This window comes from Grammomys surdaster, unplaced genomic scaffold, assembly GCF_004785775.1.
Source record: "Grammomys surdaster isolate TR1022 unplaced genomic scaffold, NIH_TR_1.0 127, whole genome shotgun sequence".
Lineage (NCBI taxonomy): Eukaryota > Metazoa > Chordata > Mammalia > Rodentia > Muridae > Grammomys > Grammomys surdaster.
In genome coordinates this window covers 5,654,045-5,672,438 of record NW_021604585.1, presented here as the reverse complement: position 1 = coordinate 5,672,438, position 18,394 = coordinate 5,654,045, and the positions used below count along the sequence as shown (strand labels likewise).

Here is an 18,394-nt window from a genome sequence, read left to right as displayed (position 1 = left end):
TCTCAACAGAGAGAGATGGAGGGCTCTCGAAGAATGCTATTGTAGATTGACCTGCGCGTGTCACACACCACCGACATTCCTCTCCCCCCTTTTTTCCTAAGCAGCATGATAACCACCTTAAAGCATAGACACTCTAGTGGTTAGCCAGCCATCAGCACTCTCTAGTTTTAGAACATTTCCATCCCCTCCAGTGGAGATTCCACACCCAGGGAGGCTGTGCTTCTCCAGCACCTGGAAACTACTGTTCCTCCTTCTCCACAGTTGTGGAGATTCTAGACATTCAGTGTGAGTATAACATAAAACATGTGACCTCTTGATTTCTTTTACTTTCCCTTACCACTGAAAGGATGATATAAACCCCGTTTGTCCCTATTTATGGATCCCATTTGTCTCTATTTTGAAGACCAGGCCTGATTTGAAAAGAGGCCATAATGTACCAGCGTCAGGAATAGACCATAAGTCCCAGAAACTAGATCCCAAGCTCTAGGAACAGACCGTAATATCCAGAACAAGATCATAAAACCCTCTCCCAAAGAACAGCCTGAGAATAACCACGAATATGGGAAATATCTTATCTCAGAATGGGATAAGCCGTGCTCTGGGCAGCCCTATTTTATCCCATGGTTGAATGTTCATGACGTAGGAATGTAGACCACTGATCCCCTGTGACTGCCTAGCACCCGCCAATGAAATTTTCCCCTGGTTCCCTATAAGAAGACCTTCGTGCCTTTATCTGGGGGTGACATTTCAAAGAATGGTTGACCCCCACCCCCCAATATGCTGGCTGTTTCTGCAGAATAAATGTTCTTTGTTTTTGCATACTATATGAGTCTGGAGTCTTCCTTCAGCAATTTTTGGACCCAAACAACACAATGTTCTCAGGGTTCCCCTGGACTGTAGCATTAATCAGTATCTTAGCTCCTCTTACATTGAGCTATGTCTTGGGGGCACGACGTGCTGTTTAGCCATGTATTTAGTGAAGGACATATGGGTTAGTTCTAGGGGGGCTTTCTGCTTTATGACTTATCCTGCTATAAACATCCTCATACAGACATCTATATAATTCTCCCCTCAGGTATTGTTGGACTATATAGCAACTGTTTAAATTTTTGATGTTATTTGCTTTGTTTGTTTGTGTTGAGATGGGATCTCATTATAGTTCAAATTGGCCTCAAATTCTCTGTCTCCTGGAATTTGGATTTGTAATGTAATTCTTCTGCCTCCCTCATGCTGGGATTACATGTATCCATACCCAGCTTCTTTGAATTATTTGTAAGGCATTTCCAGACTGCTTTCCGACAGAGGCAGCTGCACCCTTACATACTCAAGCAGCTAGGTTAGGGTCACAGTGTACACATCTTCTTACTAAGATGAGGAAGCTGGATCTCCTGGAGCCAGAGTTACAGGTGATTGTGAGCCACCCAATGTGGGTGCTGGGAACTGAACCCAGCTTTCTCTCAAACTCCCTGGCCCTTTCCCCATTTTATATAGGGATCTCACTATGTAGCCTTGGCTAGCCTAGAAGTTGCTATGTAGACCAGGCTGGCCTTGAAGTCAACAGAGGTCCATCAGCCCATCTTTCAGAAGTTTAAAATATTGAACTCTGGGCTAGAAAGATGGCTCAGTGGGTAGAGCACTGACTGCTTTTCCAGAGGTCCTGAGTTCAATTCCCAGCAACCACATGGCAGCTCACAACCATCTGTAATGGGATATGATGCCCTCTTCTGGTGTGTCTGAAGAGAGCAATGGTATACTCATATGCATGAAATAAATCTTAAAAAAATAAAATATTCAGTTCATTGTTTTTTGTCAACTTGACAGAAACTGAGATGTATCTGGGAAGAGGGAATCTTAATTGAGAAAGTTCTTCCATCAGATGGGCCTATAGGGAAGTCTGTGGTGCATTTTCTTAACTGATGGTTGATGTGGGAGAGACCAGCCCATTGTGAGTGGTGCCACACCCCTGGGCCACTGGTCTTGGGGTATATAAGAAAGGAAACTAAGCAAGTCAGTAAGCAACACTTTTCCAGGGCCTCTGCTTCAGGCCCTGCCTCTAGGTTCCTGCCTTGGTCCCTCCCTGTCTTGCCTTGATGATGCCTTCTGCCATGGAAACGTAAGCCAGAAAGTCCTTCTCTCCCCATTTGCTTTTGGTTGTAGCCTTTATCACAGCAATGGAAGGGAAATGAGAGATGTTCTCTTCTGACATTTATTATTTCTGTAGGAAAGTAAGCCAATGACTTCTTCTCTTTAAAGCTTACTCATGCCTCTCCTCTTGTTTTTAATTGGTAGAGGCTTGACTGTGATGTGGCTGTACAGTCATCCTGTTTCAGAGTCGCAAACCTTCTTGGATTTTCAATTAATGTCTTTGATTTTTACTAGAAATCTAGGGTTATTTTTTTTTCTTATATTGTTTCTGTATCATCCTGTTTCTTGTCTTACAGTGCTGCTGAAGTTATAGGTTTGTTAGATTTTTTTTAATTTAATTCAGTTATTTATTTATTTATTTTAAAAAAAGTCGAGCTGGGTGTGGATGGTGCACAGCTTTGGTCCCAGTACGAGGGACACAGAGGCAGGCAGATCTTTTTGAGTTCAAGTCCATCCAGATCTACAAAATAACTTCGGTGACAGTCAGGGGTGTTATACAGAGAAACCATGTCTCAAAAGATTTATTTTAGTCATATTAAAAATTGTTTGAGCTGATCACATTGCACTGTTGACCACTGCTGTCCTACCCAGGGAACACCTGCTGGGAAGAGAGCTGGCCGAGCGAAAGGCGGAGCTTCTGGAGAAAAGGCGGTCCTGCCCCAGCAGGTTCTCTCCCAATAGGAATCTGAAAGGACCGGAAGATTCCTTGGATATTTTCCCAGTGAAGGTGAGAGTCAGTTTTGACTCTTTCCCCAGGGTAAAGGGTTCGTATTCGGTAGGGGGTCAGTCCTCTTGTGAATGGAAGATCAAAAGACACATGATGGACCATCATGTGTCGTCCCGGTGGATGCCATCGGGACAGCCAGGAGAACTGCAAGGTCTCTGTGATTTTAAAGAAAGATTTGGAGGGGAGGAACGGGGCCATGAGTCAACTCCGGGGGTGGGGGTGGGGGTGATGCGGAAGTGAGAGATCAGAGTCGTCCGTTTCTTGTTCAGATTGGCTCCTGCTTCCAGTCTCTGAATGTAGCCCAGACTAGGTGTGTCATTTTCTTTGGCCATTGACATCTAGTTCTGTGGATTTTCCAGAAGGAACTGCACTGGAAAGAGAAGGGGAGGAGACGGACAACTGTCAAGGGAGCTGTGTAAGTTTACTGTGAGCTCCTCAGACCATCACAAGTTACTGTGTAAAACAGGACCTGTGTGACTCAGTTAAAGTGGGAGATCCCTCTGGGAGGGAAAAAAGCCCAAGGGCTGAAGAGATGGTTTAGCGGTTAAGAATGCTTGCTGTGTGCAAGCATGGGGGCCAGTGTTAGAATTATAACATCCATGTAACAAGCCAGGCATGGGCAGGCATGCCTGTATCTCCAGCACAGAAAAGGCCAAGTCCGGATGATCTCTGTGGTTTTCTGGCTGCCAGGTTTAGCAGATACCCTTCCTCAAAGGAGTAAAACAGAGAATGTTAGCTGGGCACACCTGTCACCTTCTGGCACACAAACACACAGCCATGCACATCTACACACACACACACACACACGCACACAGCCATGCACATCTGTGTAAACACTGTAAGAGTCTATGATTCTCCGAAGAATTAGACCCAAACTCAAATAGTATGTAGACACAAAGAGTGTTTTATTCTGCAGAAGTCCAGCATGCTGGGGTCTCCCATTACCAAGATAGACACCCGTGTGAGCTAGCAGGCTCAATTTAAAGCGCATTATGGGAATTCCAGGGTAGATGTCCTTATTGCTTAGGACATTCCAAAACCATTATTGGGGGGGAAAAGGGGCTGAAATCTGTTGTTGAGGAATTCTGGTAGGTGGCCTTATCTTGCTCTATCTCTTAAGGACACTCGGAAACTATTACTGGGGTATGAAGGCTGGAAACTGTGGGCGACCCACTGCCCTTGCTTCAGGCCAGGTGGCAGGGCAGTTTCTGACTAGCTGCCTGAAGCCTGTTTTTTAGGCCTAACCCCCGAACTGCCAATGTGAAGCCTGTCATGGAGTCAGCCTGTCTCATCAACATGAGTATATAGCATACACACACACACACATGCACACACACATATACATACATATACACACACATATACGTATATACACACACATTCACACATGCACACACATGCACACACACATACATACACACACATACACACATACACATGCACACATACACACATACATACACATATACACACATACACATATACATGCACACATACACACATATACATACACACACACATACATACACATACACACACATGCACACACATACATACACACACATACACACACACACATGCACACACATACATACACACACATACACACACACACACATGCACACACGTACACATTCAGGAACTACTTCCAGTGTAATTCCAATTTTTGTTTGCATCTCAAGATTTTAACACTTTCTCCCTTTTGAGCTTCTGCTATGGAATCTCTCCTTAAAAACAGAAATTCTCCAAGAACTGGAATCTGAGCAGGTCTAGCTCCCCCACCCCACCCCCCCGCCCCGGGCTAGCGACGGGCTCAGCTGGTAGTATGTCTTCCTGAGAAAATCTGGTCACCATTCTTCAATTCCCACATCTAATGGTAGGAGGAGAAAATCAGCTCCCAAAAGTTGTCCTCTGACCTCCATCCTCACACTGTGACATACATGTGCAACAACAAAAAAATATTTTTTAATTAAGAAAAGCTCAGCATTCTCTGTTACTCTTGTCATCTTTGCAACAGAAATAGGCCAGGAGGAAGAGAGGTGACCTCTTTCGCTTACACTATCGAGGTTGTTACATTTGTTAAGCATTGATTCTTTTTTTCTTGTGGAACTGAGAATTGAATTTAGGACCTATCGAGTGTTAGGTAAGTAAGCACTCGCTCTACCTCTGAACTACAGTTTCAGCCCTACATGAATATAATTCTTCATGAAAACACGTTTCCTTGACAGTTCTTTACTCAATGGCTTCAATATTCATTGGTGGCCTCCAAATCAGTTATTTCATTAGAAATTACAAAATAATCATTTCCAGCTGGGCATGGTGGCATATAGCTGTAATCCCAGCACTGGGGAAGGATCTCCAGTGTGGACTATACAGCAAGACCTTGATAGGTTATTTCTCCACCACCAGTGAAACAAGCCAATTCAAGCCCGATTAGATTATACTAAAGGCAGGTTTATTGGGAAGCTGCTCTCAGGAAGATGAGTTCACTGACCCCAAGTACTGAGGCAAAGGAAGTCACCATGGGGAAAGAGGTGAGGAGGGAGACAGAAAGAGAAAAAGGGGTTTCACAGAGAGATTAAGAAGAGGGAGAGCCTCTGGGGGAAGGGTAGCCCAGACCCTGGACTGGAAAGTTCAAGGTTGAGGGCAGAGTATGCCAGGTAGGGACTGAGGGATGCTGGGAGAACTTGGAGGCCAGATCGGGACTGATAGGTAAAATATGCACCTCAGTCCCTTTCCCAGGTCTAAAACCAAGCACCTCTCTCAAAACAAACAAAACAAAAAAACAACAACAAAAAACAAAAAACCCACAAAAAAATCCCCCCTAAACCAAAAAGAGCCTGTGCGTAGGCTCAGCAGATAAAGGCACATTTTGTGACAGTCTGATGCCTTGATTTTGATTCCTGGAACCATGTGATGATAAGGGATTCCTGCAGGATGTTCTCTGATCTCCATATGCATATATGGCACATGCCACCTCCCTCATAACAATAAATAAGATAATGAAACATAATAAAATGATAACTTTTAAAATTCCTTGTGCTCTGTGAGCCTGAGTGTTCTGTAGAGTCTGCTCTCAGAACAAGGGCTATTTCAGTTCCTCCTTCTTGCTGTTAGCGTCTCTTAAGTCAGTGCCCTTGTTTCTTTTGTGGCTCCAATGTTTCAAATTAAGGGTCTTTTCACCTGAGGTGGTGTGTTAATACTGAACTCACAGTTCATAAGTAGTGATATAGATGTTTCCATATTAAGTTTCAAGTGGGAAGTCTGATCCTTGTGTTGGTACGTTTAGGACAACGATGAAATCTGCAACTTTGAGAGAGACAACATTGTTTACTCTGAAGGATCAATTGATGGGCAAATCACTGTCGATAAATGTCAACAAGATTTGATCCACAAAGAAAAACTAACGTCTGAGTTGGACAGAGCTCCATATCCCTGCAGCTGGGAAACCACAGCTGAGCAATCCCACCACCAGGATTTCCTTGGTCAGTTGGCTACTCTGTTGAGTGACAGCATCGGCCCCATACTAGCCACAGAAGAAGCTGTGAAAGAGAGGATCCAGGAAATGGGAGCTAACGAACAGTCGTGGAAATGCGTAAGTGTACGCAGAAAAACTATTCTTTCTGATTTAATTCTCTTTTTCTTTCTCTTTTCTTCTCTCTCTGTTTCTCTCTGTCCCTCTCTTTTTTGGTTTTTCAAGACAGGGTTTCTCTGTGTAGCCCTTGCTATCCTGGAACTTGCTCTGTAGACCAGGCTGGCCTTGAATTCACAGAGATCCTCCCGCTAGGATTAAGGGCATGCACCGCTATTGTCTAGCTGAATTTTGTTTTTTAGTGTATGTGTTTGTGGGAGTGGACCTAAATATGTGGATACGCATATGTGTGTGTGCTGGTGCATGTGGGGGCCAGAGGTTGACCCTGGGTCTAGGGATCTGCCTGCCTTTAGCACTTGATTTACAGATGTTTTTTATATGTGATGAGTATTCCAAGTTGGATCCTTATGCTTGCACAGCGTCTGAGTCCTCTCCCCAGTGCCCCAATTTTATTAGTTTAATATGTAGATTTTGATATTAGCCAACTAGTAAGCTCTTTGGCTTTATTTGTAATTTTTTCAAGACAAGGTTTCTATGTGGAGTCCCAGCTGTCCTGAAACTTACTCTGTAGACCAGGCTGGGCTTGAACTCATAGAGATCTGCCTGCCTCTGCCTCCTGAGTGCTGGGTTTAAAGCTGTGTGCCACCACTGCCCGGCTCATTTGTAATTTTTTGACGATTTGTTTTTATTATTTTATTTATGTTTGTGTGCGTATATCTATATAAATATATGCTGCTTGTGTGTGTGCCTACAGAGGCCAGAGAATGGCCACAGATCCCCTAGAGATAGCGTTACAAATAGTTGTGAGCTGCCTGGTGTGAGCATCTCTGTGACCACCACAGGCAGCAGAGTAATGATCCCAGGGAGGCCGGTGTCGGTTCAAATTTCAAGAGTCCAATCCTGATTGGTTGATTTTAGGCATATTTAAGCACAGCACAAGTTGGTAAATACTTTCCTGGTGATAGTTAACCTAGACCCATGCATACAATAAAGCTTAAGACGTGGCTACATCAAAACTCTTTGTGAAGCACATGTGGCATCTTCCATAAAGATGGGTCTATAGATTGATAAGCTCACGATAACGGTCTGGGGAGGATCTGATTTGGTCATCTTGGCCACACAGATAGTGCAAAGGTCCTTGGGCTATTAATCACATTGATTCTCACTCTTCTGGTTAGAAAACAGGTTGTACATCTCTCCCTTTGAAGAGGCAACCCAGAGTGCTTAACATTCCTGGGTCCCTTGCTCATCTGTGACCACAGAACCTCGGTGCCTCCCACACCTGACCTGGGTGTTGGGAACTGAGCCTGGATGGTCAGTGAGTTCTTTACACGGCAGAGCCGTCTCTCCAGCTCGTCACTGTAATTTTGATTGATTGCTTTTTTATTACTAAGTGGAAGAAGAGAACAAGTTGTTCTTAACTCTACTGGAGACACTTTAGCTTGGTCAGAGCACAGAGCCCCGCTTTGACCCTGAGTTCCACCATCTGTAAGCTGTGTGTTCTCGGGTAGGTTACTTAGGTCCACTGTGTGTCAGTTCCATTTGTAAGTTAGAGTCAAGAACTGTCGTTCCTACTTTTTAGCATGGTTGCAAAGATTAAACAGGTGAACACATGATAAATGCTTAGCATAGTCCAGTATAAATTCAATAAATATTAACTTAATTAGTACTATATTAGCTAGGCATGACAGCACATGCCTATCATCCAAGGTGAGGGTAAGCGCACTAGGACATTAAGAGTTCTAGGGCAGCCTGGGCTACTTAGCAAGTCCCTGTCACAAAGAACAACAACAAAATTGTTACACAACTTTATTTCACACTGTGAATATATCTTATCCTTGTGTATTAAGATTTTTGCTTATTTCTTTCAAATGACAAATATATCCAGATGTATGGTCCTTTACTATAATACTAGTACTTGGGAAGCTGAGGCAGGAGAAATGCTGTGAGTTCAAGGATTACCCTGGCTAACAGAACAAGCTGCTGTCTCAAAAACCCAAACAGCCAATGCTGTAGAGAAGGCTCGATGATTAAGAGCACTTTCTGCTCTCACAGAGGTCCTGAATTCAATTCCTAGCACCCAGATGGTGGCTTACAACCATCTGTAACTCCAGTTCCAAGGAATCTGATGCCTCTTGTGGTCTCCTTGGACACTGGGCGTGTATGATGGTGGTACAAAGACAGACGTGTAGGCAAACACCCATACACACAATAAAAAAGTACATATCAAATTTACTCATCTTTCCGGTAACTCAGTGTCACAGCAGTGTCTATAGAAGTAGAACTTGTACAGAGTTTGAGACAGCAAGGGAAGCATGAAACAGTGGGAAGTGTTTATTAAATGTCATGTGTTGCAGAAAACAGAAGCCCTGCAGCAGGAAATTCAGATGCTCACCAAGAGGCTCGGGCAGCTCTACCACCCTTATGAAGCAGCTGCTGAAGAGTTACCCCAGACTGAAGAGAATTACACGGAACAGAAAAGACCCTTGGGAAACCTGGAAGGAAAGGCTGCTGTCAACTGCTATCTGAGGAGCTTAGACGTGGGCAGGAAGAAAGTAAGAGCGTCCCCAAGGCGACCCGTTTCTCCGGGAATGAGCATAGCTTGGGTTGCTTTCTCAATAGCTTTAACATTACTAAAGCTGCTTATACTAGTTACGTATTTTGTGTGTGTGTGTGTGTGTGTGTGTGTGTGTGTGTGTGTGTATGTGTGTATATGTGTATGTGTGTGTGTATGTGTGTGTATGTGTGTGTGTATGTGTGTGTGTATATGTGTGTGTATGTGTGTGTGTATGTGTGTGTGTATGTGTATGTGTGTGTGTATTGTGTGTATGTGTGTATTGTGTGTATGTGTGTGTGTATGTGTGTGTATGTGTATGTGTGTGTGTATGTGTGTGTATTGTGTGTATGTGTGTGTGTGTGTATGTGTGTGTATATTGTGTGTATGTGTGTGTGTATGTGTGTGTGTGTGTGTGTGTGCATGTGTGTGTGTGTGTGTGTGTTGGCATCTTACTGTGTAGCCCTGGATGGACTCAAACTCTCAGCTTCCCTACCTCAGCCTCCCAAGTGCTGGAATCACATCTGACTTACACATGGTTTTAAGAATGGCCAAGGGGGAATATGCTTCAAATCCTTGTTGCTTATGCTTTTCTTTAAAAATCCTCTCTTCATTTTCTCTATTGTGCATATATTTGATAAGCTTTATCATGGCACGTGTTAATATGAATCTTATTTTTAATAGTTTGTCTTTGTTTTTGGACAGAGGTTAGTTTAACAATACAATATAACCCAAGCTAGACTGAAACTCTCAGTGTAGCCTAGGATGAGTTTATATGTATAGTCCCTCTGTCTCCGTAGTCTAGCTGTGATTAGAGAGGTGTACCAGCCCCTCTGCTAATGCGTTTCTTAATTCACTTTTAAATGAGGATGATCAGGAATGGCACTCAATGGCATGGCCCCCTAGTGGTGGGAGTCACGCTACTGTGATAGACTGAAGATATTTCTCAATCATTCCTGTGTAAACCACTTGCCTCTGCTTTCTGGTTCCATGTATCCATGAGGAAGCTGCAAACAGAAAGGATAGGAATGGCTAGTTTATATCCAGGAGTTTCTGGAGTTTTAAGCACTTTTTTAGAAGGTTATTTCTATGCTGGTGAAATGAGCCAATTCACAGCAGATTAGAGTATATATATACACAGGTTTATTGGGAAACTGCTGTTAGGTGGCAGAGTTCATTGGTCCTAAGGAACCAGGACTAGGGATGCTCCCATGGGAGAGACAGGGGAGAGGAAGGTAGGAGAAAAAACACATGCATAGGGAGAGGGAGAAAAGAGAGAAGGAAGAAAGGGAGAGCAAACAGGTTTAGATTTCATAGGGAAGAGCCTCTGGGGAAGGGCAACCTAGCCCCTGGGCTGGAGAGTTCTGGGCTGGGGGCAGGGTATACCAGCTAGGGACTGAGGGATGTTGGGAGAACCTGGAGGCCAGGTCTGCTTTGGTATGTAAAATATGCATTGCAGTTGCTTGTTCCCGGGTCTGAAACCCAATATTTTTCACTGAATGATATGCCGTGTCCAAACCTATACCACACAGTTCTAGACTGAGAACGGCTCAGAGTGCAATGTCACTCACTCATTTGTGGTTGACTAAGTTGGTCTTAGTCTGTCTGCATGTGTTTTTGCTGTTTTCCTTTAGCATGCCAGGAATCAGAATCTTATCATGTGGCCTTGTCTGATCTGGAACTTGCTATGGAGAGCAAGTTGATCTCAGATTCAGAGATCCACCCACTTCTGGCTCCCAAGTTCTGGGACCATTAAGGTTTTTGTTTGTTTGTTTGGTTGGTTTTTGTTTGTTTGTTTTGGTTTTTTTGTTTGAAGAGGTTTTTAAAAAAAAACCCAACCAACCAAACAACCAAACAAACAAAAGCCCTCCTTCACTGGGTCTAGAGAGATGGCTCAACAGTTTAGAGTGCTTGTTGTTCTAGCAGAAGACCTGGGTTTGAATCCTAACCCACATCATGGCTCAGAAGTATCTGGAACAACAGTTTTAGGGGATTCAGTGCCCTATTCTGGCCTCCTGAGGTACCAGGCACATACGCAAATATAAGCAAAGTCCTCATACATAGAAGATTAAATAACTTTCACAAAACAAAACCCCCAAAAATCCATGAAATGATTTTTGTTTTTGAGACAGGCCTCACTATGTAGCCCTGCAATTTGATATACAAATCAAGCTAGTCTCTGACTCCGACATCTGTCTGCCTCTCTGGCCAAAAGAGGCATGTGCCACCATGCCAAGCTTCACTCTGAAATGACATAAAAAAACATGCTTCATAGTGTTTAAGCTCGAGCTGTAAGGCTCCATGATTTGAGGAAGAATGATACCCTGGTCTCAAATAGTATATAGACGCAAAGAGTGCTTTATTCTGCAGAGAAGTCCAGCGTGCTGGGATCTCCCATTACCAAGATAGAAAGACAACCAAGTGAGCTAGTAGTCCAGATTTAAAGTGCATCAGGGAATTCCAGAGTAAGTGGCCTTTAACTTACTCCCTCTCTAGCGACATTCCAGAACCATTACTGGGGTGTGAGAGCTGGAAACTTGCTGGGGAGGTCTGGAAACTAACTGTTCCTGAGGAAGAAGCTGAGGAAGTCTGGAAACTGCTGCTGACCCATTGTCCCTGCCTCAGGCCAGGTGGAGGGGCAGCTTCTGAGGCCTGGACTTGCCCTGTTCTTGGAAACAGAGATTTAGGCCTCGTCTCCTGAACTGCCAATTTGAAACCTGTCATGGAGTCAGCCTAGCCTTCTCAGAGCAAACCTTCCCATCAGCACTTGAACAGTAATGATTCATGTCTATGTAAGATATTTAAACAATATTAAATTTAAAGAAAGCACAAATAGCAATCCTTTTCTCCATCTCTTTAAACGGTCTCAGGAAAACAATAATAATCCCCGCATCCCCCCTTCTGCCTCTGTCCTCCCAGGAACCAATTATTTAGGCATGCATCTTTCAGAGATGATGCTGTGGTCCCTTCACTGAAGTAAGTGAACATCACAACCACAATTGAGCCTGGTGACATTTTTTTGTTTCTCAGTGCATATAAAAATTGTAATGACATAATATTGTAGTCTATTATGTTTTCCTTATCTATAACATATATGTCAAAATAAACTAGTGAAATGTTCTTTAAAAGATAAAATAGACAGCTAGGCAAGCTCATTTAAGAAAGGTGAAAATGCGCAATATTTGTGTGGTGGTTTGAATAAGAATGGCCCCCGTGGGTGCATATATTTGAATGCTTGTTTCCCAGTTGGTCGAACTGTTTTGGATTAGGAGGTGTGGCCTTATCGGAGGAGGTGTATCACTGGGCCTAGACTCAGTTTCTCTCTGCTTCCAACTTGTGAATAAGATAGAAGCTCTTAGCTACTGTGCTGGTGAAGTGTCTGCCTGCTGCCATGCTCCCCGCCATGACGGTCATAACTGACCCTCTGAAACTGTAAGCAAGCCCCCAGCTAAATGCTTTCTTTTATAGGTTGCCTTGATCGTGATGTCTCTTTGAAACAATAGAACAGTAACTAAGACAATTTGTATAAATAGAGAAGGAAAATATAAAAGGATGTTTTTGTCATCTAGAGACAATAAATCACAAATCTAAGGACTCTTGGTGGAACTCAGTGGTAGAAAATGCGCATTTCATGTTTAAAAACCTTGGTTTGACTTCCATCTCCAGTGGGGATGGAGAGAGAGCAGAGAGGAGGGAAGAGAAGAGGAAAGGGGAGAGGAGAAGGAGGAAGAAAAAGAGGAGAGAGAAGAAGACATCTAAAAGAAATACATTATTATAAACAATACAGTGAGATAAAGTCAGATCTAAAATAGCCAACATTCTCAGAATACCAAGAAAGAAAACTATTAGTCTGAATGAGACACTCCAGTAAGGTGGTAGATAATAAAAATATAAACACATGGGCTGAGACGCTCAGGTGGTAATGTGTTTGCTTAGCATAAAGGAAGCCCTGAGTTCCATCTCCAGCAACACATAAACCAGGCATGGCAGCACATGCCTGCAATTCCACTAATCTGGAGGCAGAGGCTGGAGGCTCAGGAGTTTAGAGCTATCCTGATGGTGAGTTCCAGGGCCGTCAGGAATACACAGGTAACAGACCTACCTCCAAAACCCCAATAAAGTCCAAGATTTGAGACAACCAGTGTTTTATGGGAAGAGTTTCTTTTGACTGTTTTCTTTGTATACATTTATAACGCACACACACACACACACACGTTTTTGAGACAGAGTTTCTATATGTAGCTATGTTTTTCTGAGATAGGGTTTTTCTGTGTAGCCCTGGCTATCCTGGAACTCACTGTATAGACCAGGCTGGCCTAAAATTCAGAGAGATCTGCCTGTCTCTGCTTCCAGAGTGCTGGGATTAAAGGTGTGCCACTATGACCTGGTATTTTATGAAAATCTTAACATAATTAAAATAAGCATAGTTTCCTTTATATATTTTTTTATCTAGTTATATCTTTATTATTTTTGTTTAATAGATATTTTAGAAATAATTTCTAGGGAATATATATTCTATCATACGTATTTTAAATATTCTAGTATGACATTTGCATAGTTTCTATTTTTTCTATTACAAATTATGCTGAGTATAATTAATAATAATAAGCAGCATGTGAATCTTTATCCAACTCCTTAACACATTTTAATACTTTCCCAGGAAAGATGGACACATCTATGCTAACACATATTTGATTTTCCTGATTATTTTATTAGTTTATATTTATGCTGGAAGATACCTTACTTATGCAATTATCATTAGACCTCACCCAGAACAACATCTTAAAGTACAGTTTTCAATTTCAATACTGTTAATTTCTACAAAGGAAAACTCCAGGACCCGGACTGCCCACACAGATAAACACAGCAAATTCAAACAGTTAGAAATGTTATTGGATCTTGAGCAGAATCCCAAGATGGCTGCAGCCCCAAGAATGGAGGAGAAAATTCGGAGACTTCAGAAGCAGCTTAGTGATTTGAAATTGTCAAATAAAAACATGAAGACTCAACTGACAAGAATAAATGTCCTTAAAGTAAGTGCAGGGGCTGGGTTTTCAAATGCTCGCCCCGTGCTTGGGGTCCTCCTGTTTTCATGTGTGTCTCCCGGTGAGCTTTTATACTTCTTATTTGATTAGTTGATTTTAGAGTGAAGTGTGGTTTGCAGAATAAAGTGCGGGTACTCTTGGGCGATCAGGGTAGGTCAAAGGGACTCCTGCAGTGGAAAAGAGCCAGGTTAATAGTGTTAAATTAAAAGAGCCAAACTAAGAGTGAAAGCCAAAAGATTTACTCAGTTAGGCCACATGTTGAAGAAGGACAAAGAGATCTAGTGACTGCCCTCACCCTAAGTCCACCTTTGGAGTCTAGAAGTGAGATTACAGTTTAAATAGAGTTTAAATATGTATATTTATCTGCACATTCCTGGACAAGGTGTGGTCCTCTCCACTGTGGACCCATCCTTGTCTGGATCTCAGGCTCACCGGTCTGACAAGTTGTTAGAATTCTTTTTTTTGTTTGGTTGGTTTTTTTTTGTCTTGTTTTTTTTTGAGATAGGGTTTCTCTGTGTAGCCCTGGCTGTCCTGGAACTCACTCGGTAGACCAGGCTGGCCTCGAACTCAGAAATCCGCCTGCCTCTGCCTCCCAAGTGCTGGGATTAAAGGCGTGTGCCATCACCGCCCGGCAAGTTGTTTGAATTCTATAAACTGTCCTCCTAGGAGACAGGTTTCCCCTCTGGCTGGTGACTTTTCCTTCTCCCAGAATGAGATTTCTGTGGAAATTCTCATTTCTTTGGAATCATTGTTGGGATAGTCTTCTTGTCAAATTGAGAGACACAGTGTCCCTTTAGAATGTCTTCATTTCTTCTAGGTCATTTACTATGCTGGAGCATATGGCACACACACAGACACATGAATACACACATATATGCATGCACGCATGCATGCACACACATGAACACACACGTGCATATATGTACTAGAAATGTCTAAAATCTATTGTCTTAAAATGATTTTGTATACATGCAAAGTAATTTTGAAGCCTATAAGACAGTGGTTCTCATCCTTCCTAATACAGTTCCTCCTGTTGTAGTGACCACAACCATAAAATTATCTTAATTGCTACTTCATAACCATAATTTTGTTACTCTTACAAATTATAATGTAAATATATGTATTTTCCAGTGGTCTTAGTCAACACGTGTGAAAGTGTGATTTGACCCCCAAGGAGGTCATGACCCACAGGTTGAGAACCACTGCTACAGGATTATAACTTGGGCGTGGGTGCAGCCACCAGATAAAATGTTGTTTCCCTTGTTGAAGCCCAAGCATAGCTTGCTACTTCTCAAACATAACTAGTATTCAAACTGTCACGACCATGAACCATTTGCTTTTTGTTTGATTTAAACATTTATTTATATGTATTTTTATTTTATGTGCATGTACCTACATGACTTTATGTGTACCATGTACCCAAATGCCCACAGAGGCCAGAAGAGGGCATTCCAAGGTCCCTTGGAAGCAGAGTTAGAGGAGAGTGTAAGCTCTGTAATGTGGGTTACAGGAACCAGACCCAGGTCCTCTGCAAGAGAAGCACTCCCAGGGCTGTGCCATCTCTCCAGCCCCTTCTTTTGGCTTCACTGAATGAAATGTTTGAGAAAGGAGCTCACCCACTAGCTCAGGCTGGTTTGGAACTCCTGATCTTCCTGCCTCAGCTTATAAATTGCTGAGGTCACAAGTAAGCATACTCGGCTTTTGCTATAGTATTTATTGGATCAATAGATTATTTTTAATTAATTAATTTTTTGCTGTTTTGGGGGCTTCTAGCTTCTTGAGCTGTACTGTTTAAGAGTTAGTTGCATCTAAAGTCAAACATGCAGTAAATAATTGACCATATAGTATGCAGTTTATCAATATTTCTCTACTGCAAAATCAGTTATTTTGTTTTGATATTTAATGTAGAGTATAATATCATTGAGAACATAGAAAAATGTGTGAATCCTCTTATGTCTAGAATATAAAATTGCTAGAAAAGGTAGGTTATTAATGAATATTATAGTGAAGAAATATTCTCTTAATTCAGAAACGGATGAGGTTTTTGCCCATGTATTTTTAAAAATAATTTATTTTTCTTTTATGTACATTGGTGTTTTGCCTGCCTGTATATCTCTGTGAGGGTGTCAGATCTTGAAGTTATAGACAGTTGTGAGCTGCCGTGTGTTTGCTTGGGAATTAAACCCTGGTCTTCTGGAAGAGCAGGCAGTGCTTTTAACTGCTCAGGCATCTCTCCAGCCCTAGACTGATTATTTTCTCTGTTCAGTTGGTTTGTTTTTTAGGGGGTTGTTTCTTGTTTTTTTTTTGTTTGTTTGTTTTCAAAATAAGGTTTCTCTGGGTAGAGCTGGCTGTCCTGGAACTTGCTCTGTAGACCAGGCTGGCCTCGAACTCACAGAGATCTGCCTGCCTGTGACTCCTGAGTGCTGGGATTAAAGGCGCCACCTCCCAGTTCCCATTTTTTGTTTTGTCTTGTTTTAAGTCCTGTGAGTTACATCACAAGTATTTAATCCCAGCACTAGGAGACAGAGGGAAGAGGATCTCTATAAACTCAAGGCCACCCAGGTCTCCATACCAAGTTCCAGACCAGTCAGGACTACAAAGTGAGACCCTGCCTCAAAACAAAGAGAGATGAGTTGTCTTGTCTGTTATTTCTAGAAAATCTGAGCATGATTTTCTCCTTCTTTTCCCTTACACTGTACCCTTACACAGGACAAAACAATCGAGAGGCTCAGGCAATCTCTAACAAAAGTTGAAACTGTGAAAGAGAAGACAGCAGCCAAAACAGACAACTTGAAAACCCCATCAGATCCTGCGGAGCAGGCAGCAAGACCAGACAAGGAGAGGGCCCACCAAGTGCCAGCCCGGAGCCTTCTGGACCCTTCCACAATCAGGGGTGTGCTGAAAGGGGTCTCAGGACGAGAGCAAGAGGTCTCTTTCTTATGGCTGCTAAAAACTAATTTCATTGATGTGATCAACACTCATCTCAACTTAGACTTTACCTAACTTCGACAAAAAGGGATTTATTGGCTAATGGCATTACAGATGGTTTACACTGCTGAGCCTCTCAGAAGGGCTCCCCAGACACCAGCATCAGCACCTAACATCTGACAAGGCCTTTTTCCTTCTTTTCTTGGTTTCTGTGACATCTTGTCTATTTTGATAGCAGCTGTTTTTCGATAGCATATATTCCCATGTGACAGGAAACATGGCCACTGAGAAGCATGTAGTTTTATGTTTAGGTTCTGTGACAGGAGCCATAACCCTAAGAGAAGTTGTTTGGGTTGGGTTAAGTGCATCTCCATGTGAATCCAGAATGTCTAGGGCCAGGATATATGCTTATTTTAGCTTAGGTTTGTGAACACATCCTCTAACTAGGATGGTTGAAACATGTAAGATAGGAAACTGTTTTATGTTCTATATCGCAGTCCATGGGTTAGCACCCAAACATGCTTAGATTTTCCATTTTGAGATAAAACCCATGGCTGTCACCTCAAAAGGGGATAAGAGACACAACATATTCTGAAGGCAAACACAAGTGACCATGGCTTAGCCATGATTTAATCTATCCCAAATACCATGTTCCATTGTACTAGCAATTTCATGAAGTTTTTATAGTAACAGAACAAAGAACATTAAATATCAAAGACACATGTATTCTTATTCTGATTATTTATTAAATTACTGTTTGTTTTGAGATAGTGTCTCACTATATAACCTTAGTTGGCCTCAGCTCTCTATGTAGGCAAGGCCTTGACTTCTCAGAGTTCTTCCTGCCTCTGCCTCCCAAGTGCTTGGATTAAAGGTGTTGTGTTTTATAAAAAGATAAGGAGAGAAGGAATATGTTTGGTGGATGTGCAGTCATGTGTGGGGGAAGGGGAGCCTCTGTAGACCCATGCTAAGGCATCCCTTCCCTCTGAGTGACCAGACACATAACAGTATAGTATAGAATAGTTTATTCAGAGCATAGGCAAGGTAGTTGAGAGGGTAGTATAGACAGAGAAAGGCAGAGAGAGAGCAGAGGAGTAGAGGCCAGCCATGAGCACATGGAGAGAGAGGGAAAGGGAATGGAGAGAGTGGGGGTAAGGAGTGGGAGCAAGAACAGGAGTGCAAAAGAGAGAGGAGGGGGCAAGCAGCCCCTTTTATAGTGAGCCAGGCACACCTGGCTGTTGCCAGGTAACTGTGGGCAGAGCCTAGACAAAATGCCAACAAAAAGTATGTGCCACTTGCCTGCCAAGACATTTTAAAAATTATTTATATTTTATTTATTTTCATATGTGTGTTTTGCATACACACACACACACACACACACACACACACACACACACACATAT

General features: G+C 42.5%; 1 protein-coding gene across 2 annotated transcripts in view; it reads left to right on the top strand.

The window, feature by feature from the left end:
- Positions 1-18,394, top strand: part of LOC114640955 (coiled-coil domain-containing protein 170-like) — a 43,871-nt gene that overhangs the window by 21,200 nt on the left and 4,277 nt on the right. The window contains exons 5-9 of one of the 2 annotated variants that reach the window (XM_028790047.1): positions 2,737-2,872; positions 6,162-6,467; positions 8,822-9,019; positions 13,845-14,051; positions 16,773-16,991. In XM_028790047.1, the coding sequence (XP_028645880.1) occupies positions 2,737-2,872; positions 6,162-6,467; positions 8,822-9,019; positions 13,845-14,051; positions 16,773-16,991 (1,066 nt within the window). Of the gene's footprint in view, positions 1-2,736; positions 2,879-6,161; positions 6,468-8,821; positions 9,020-13,844; positions 14,052-16,772; positions 16,992-18,394 lie in introns of both variants that reach the window. The other variant, XM_028790055.1, reaches the window with a different exon arrangement.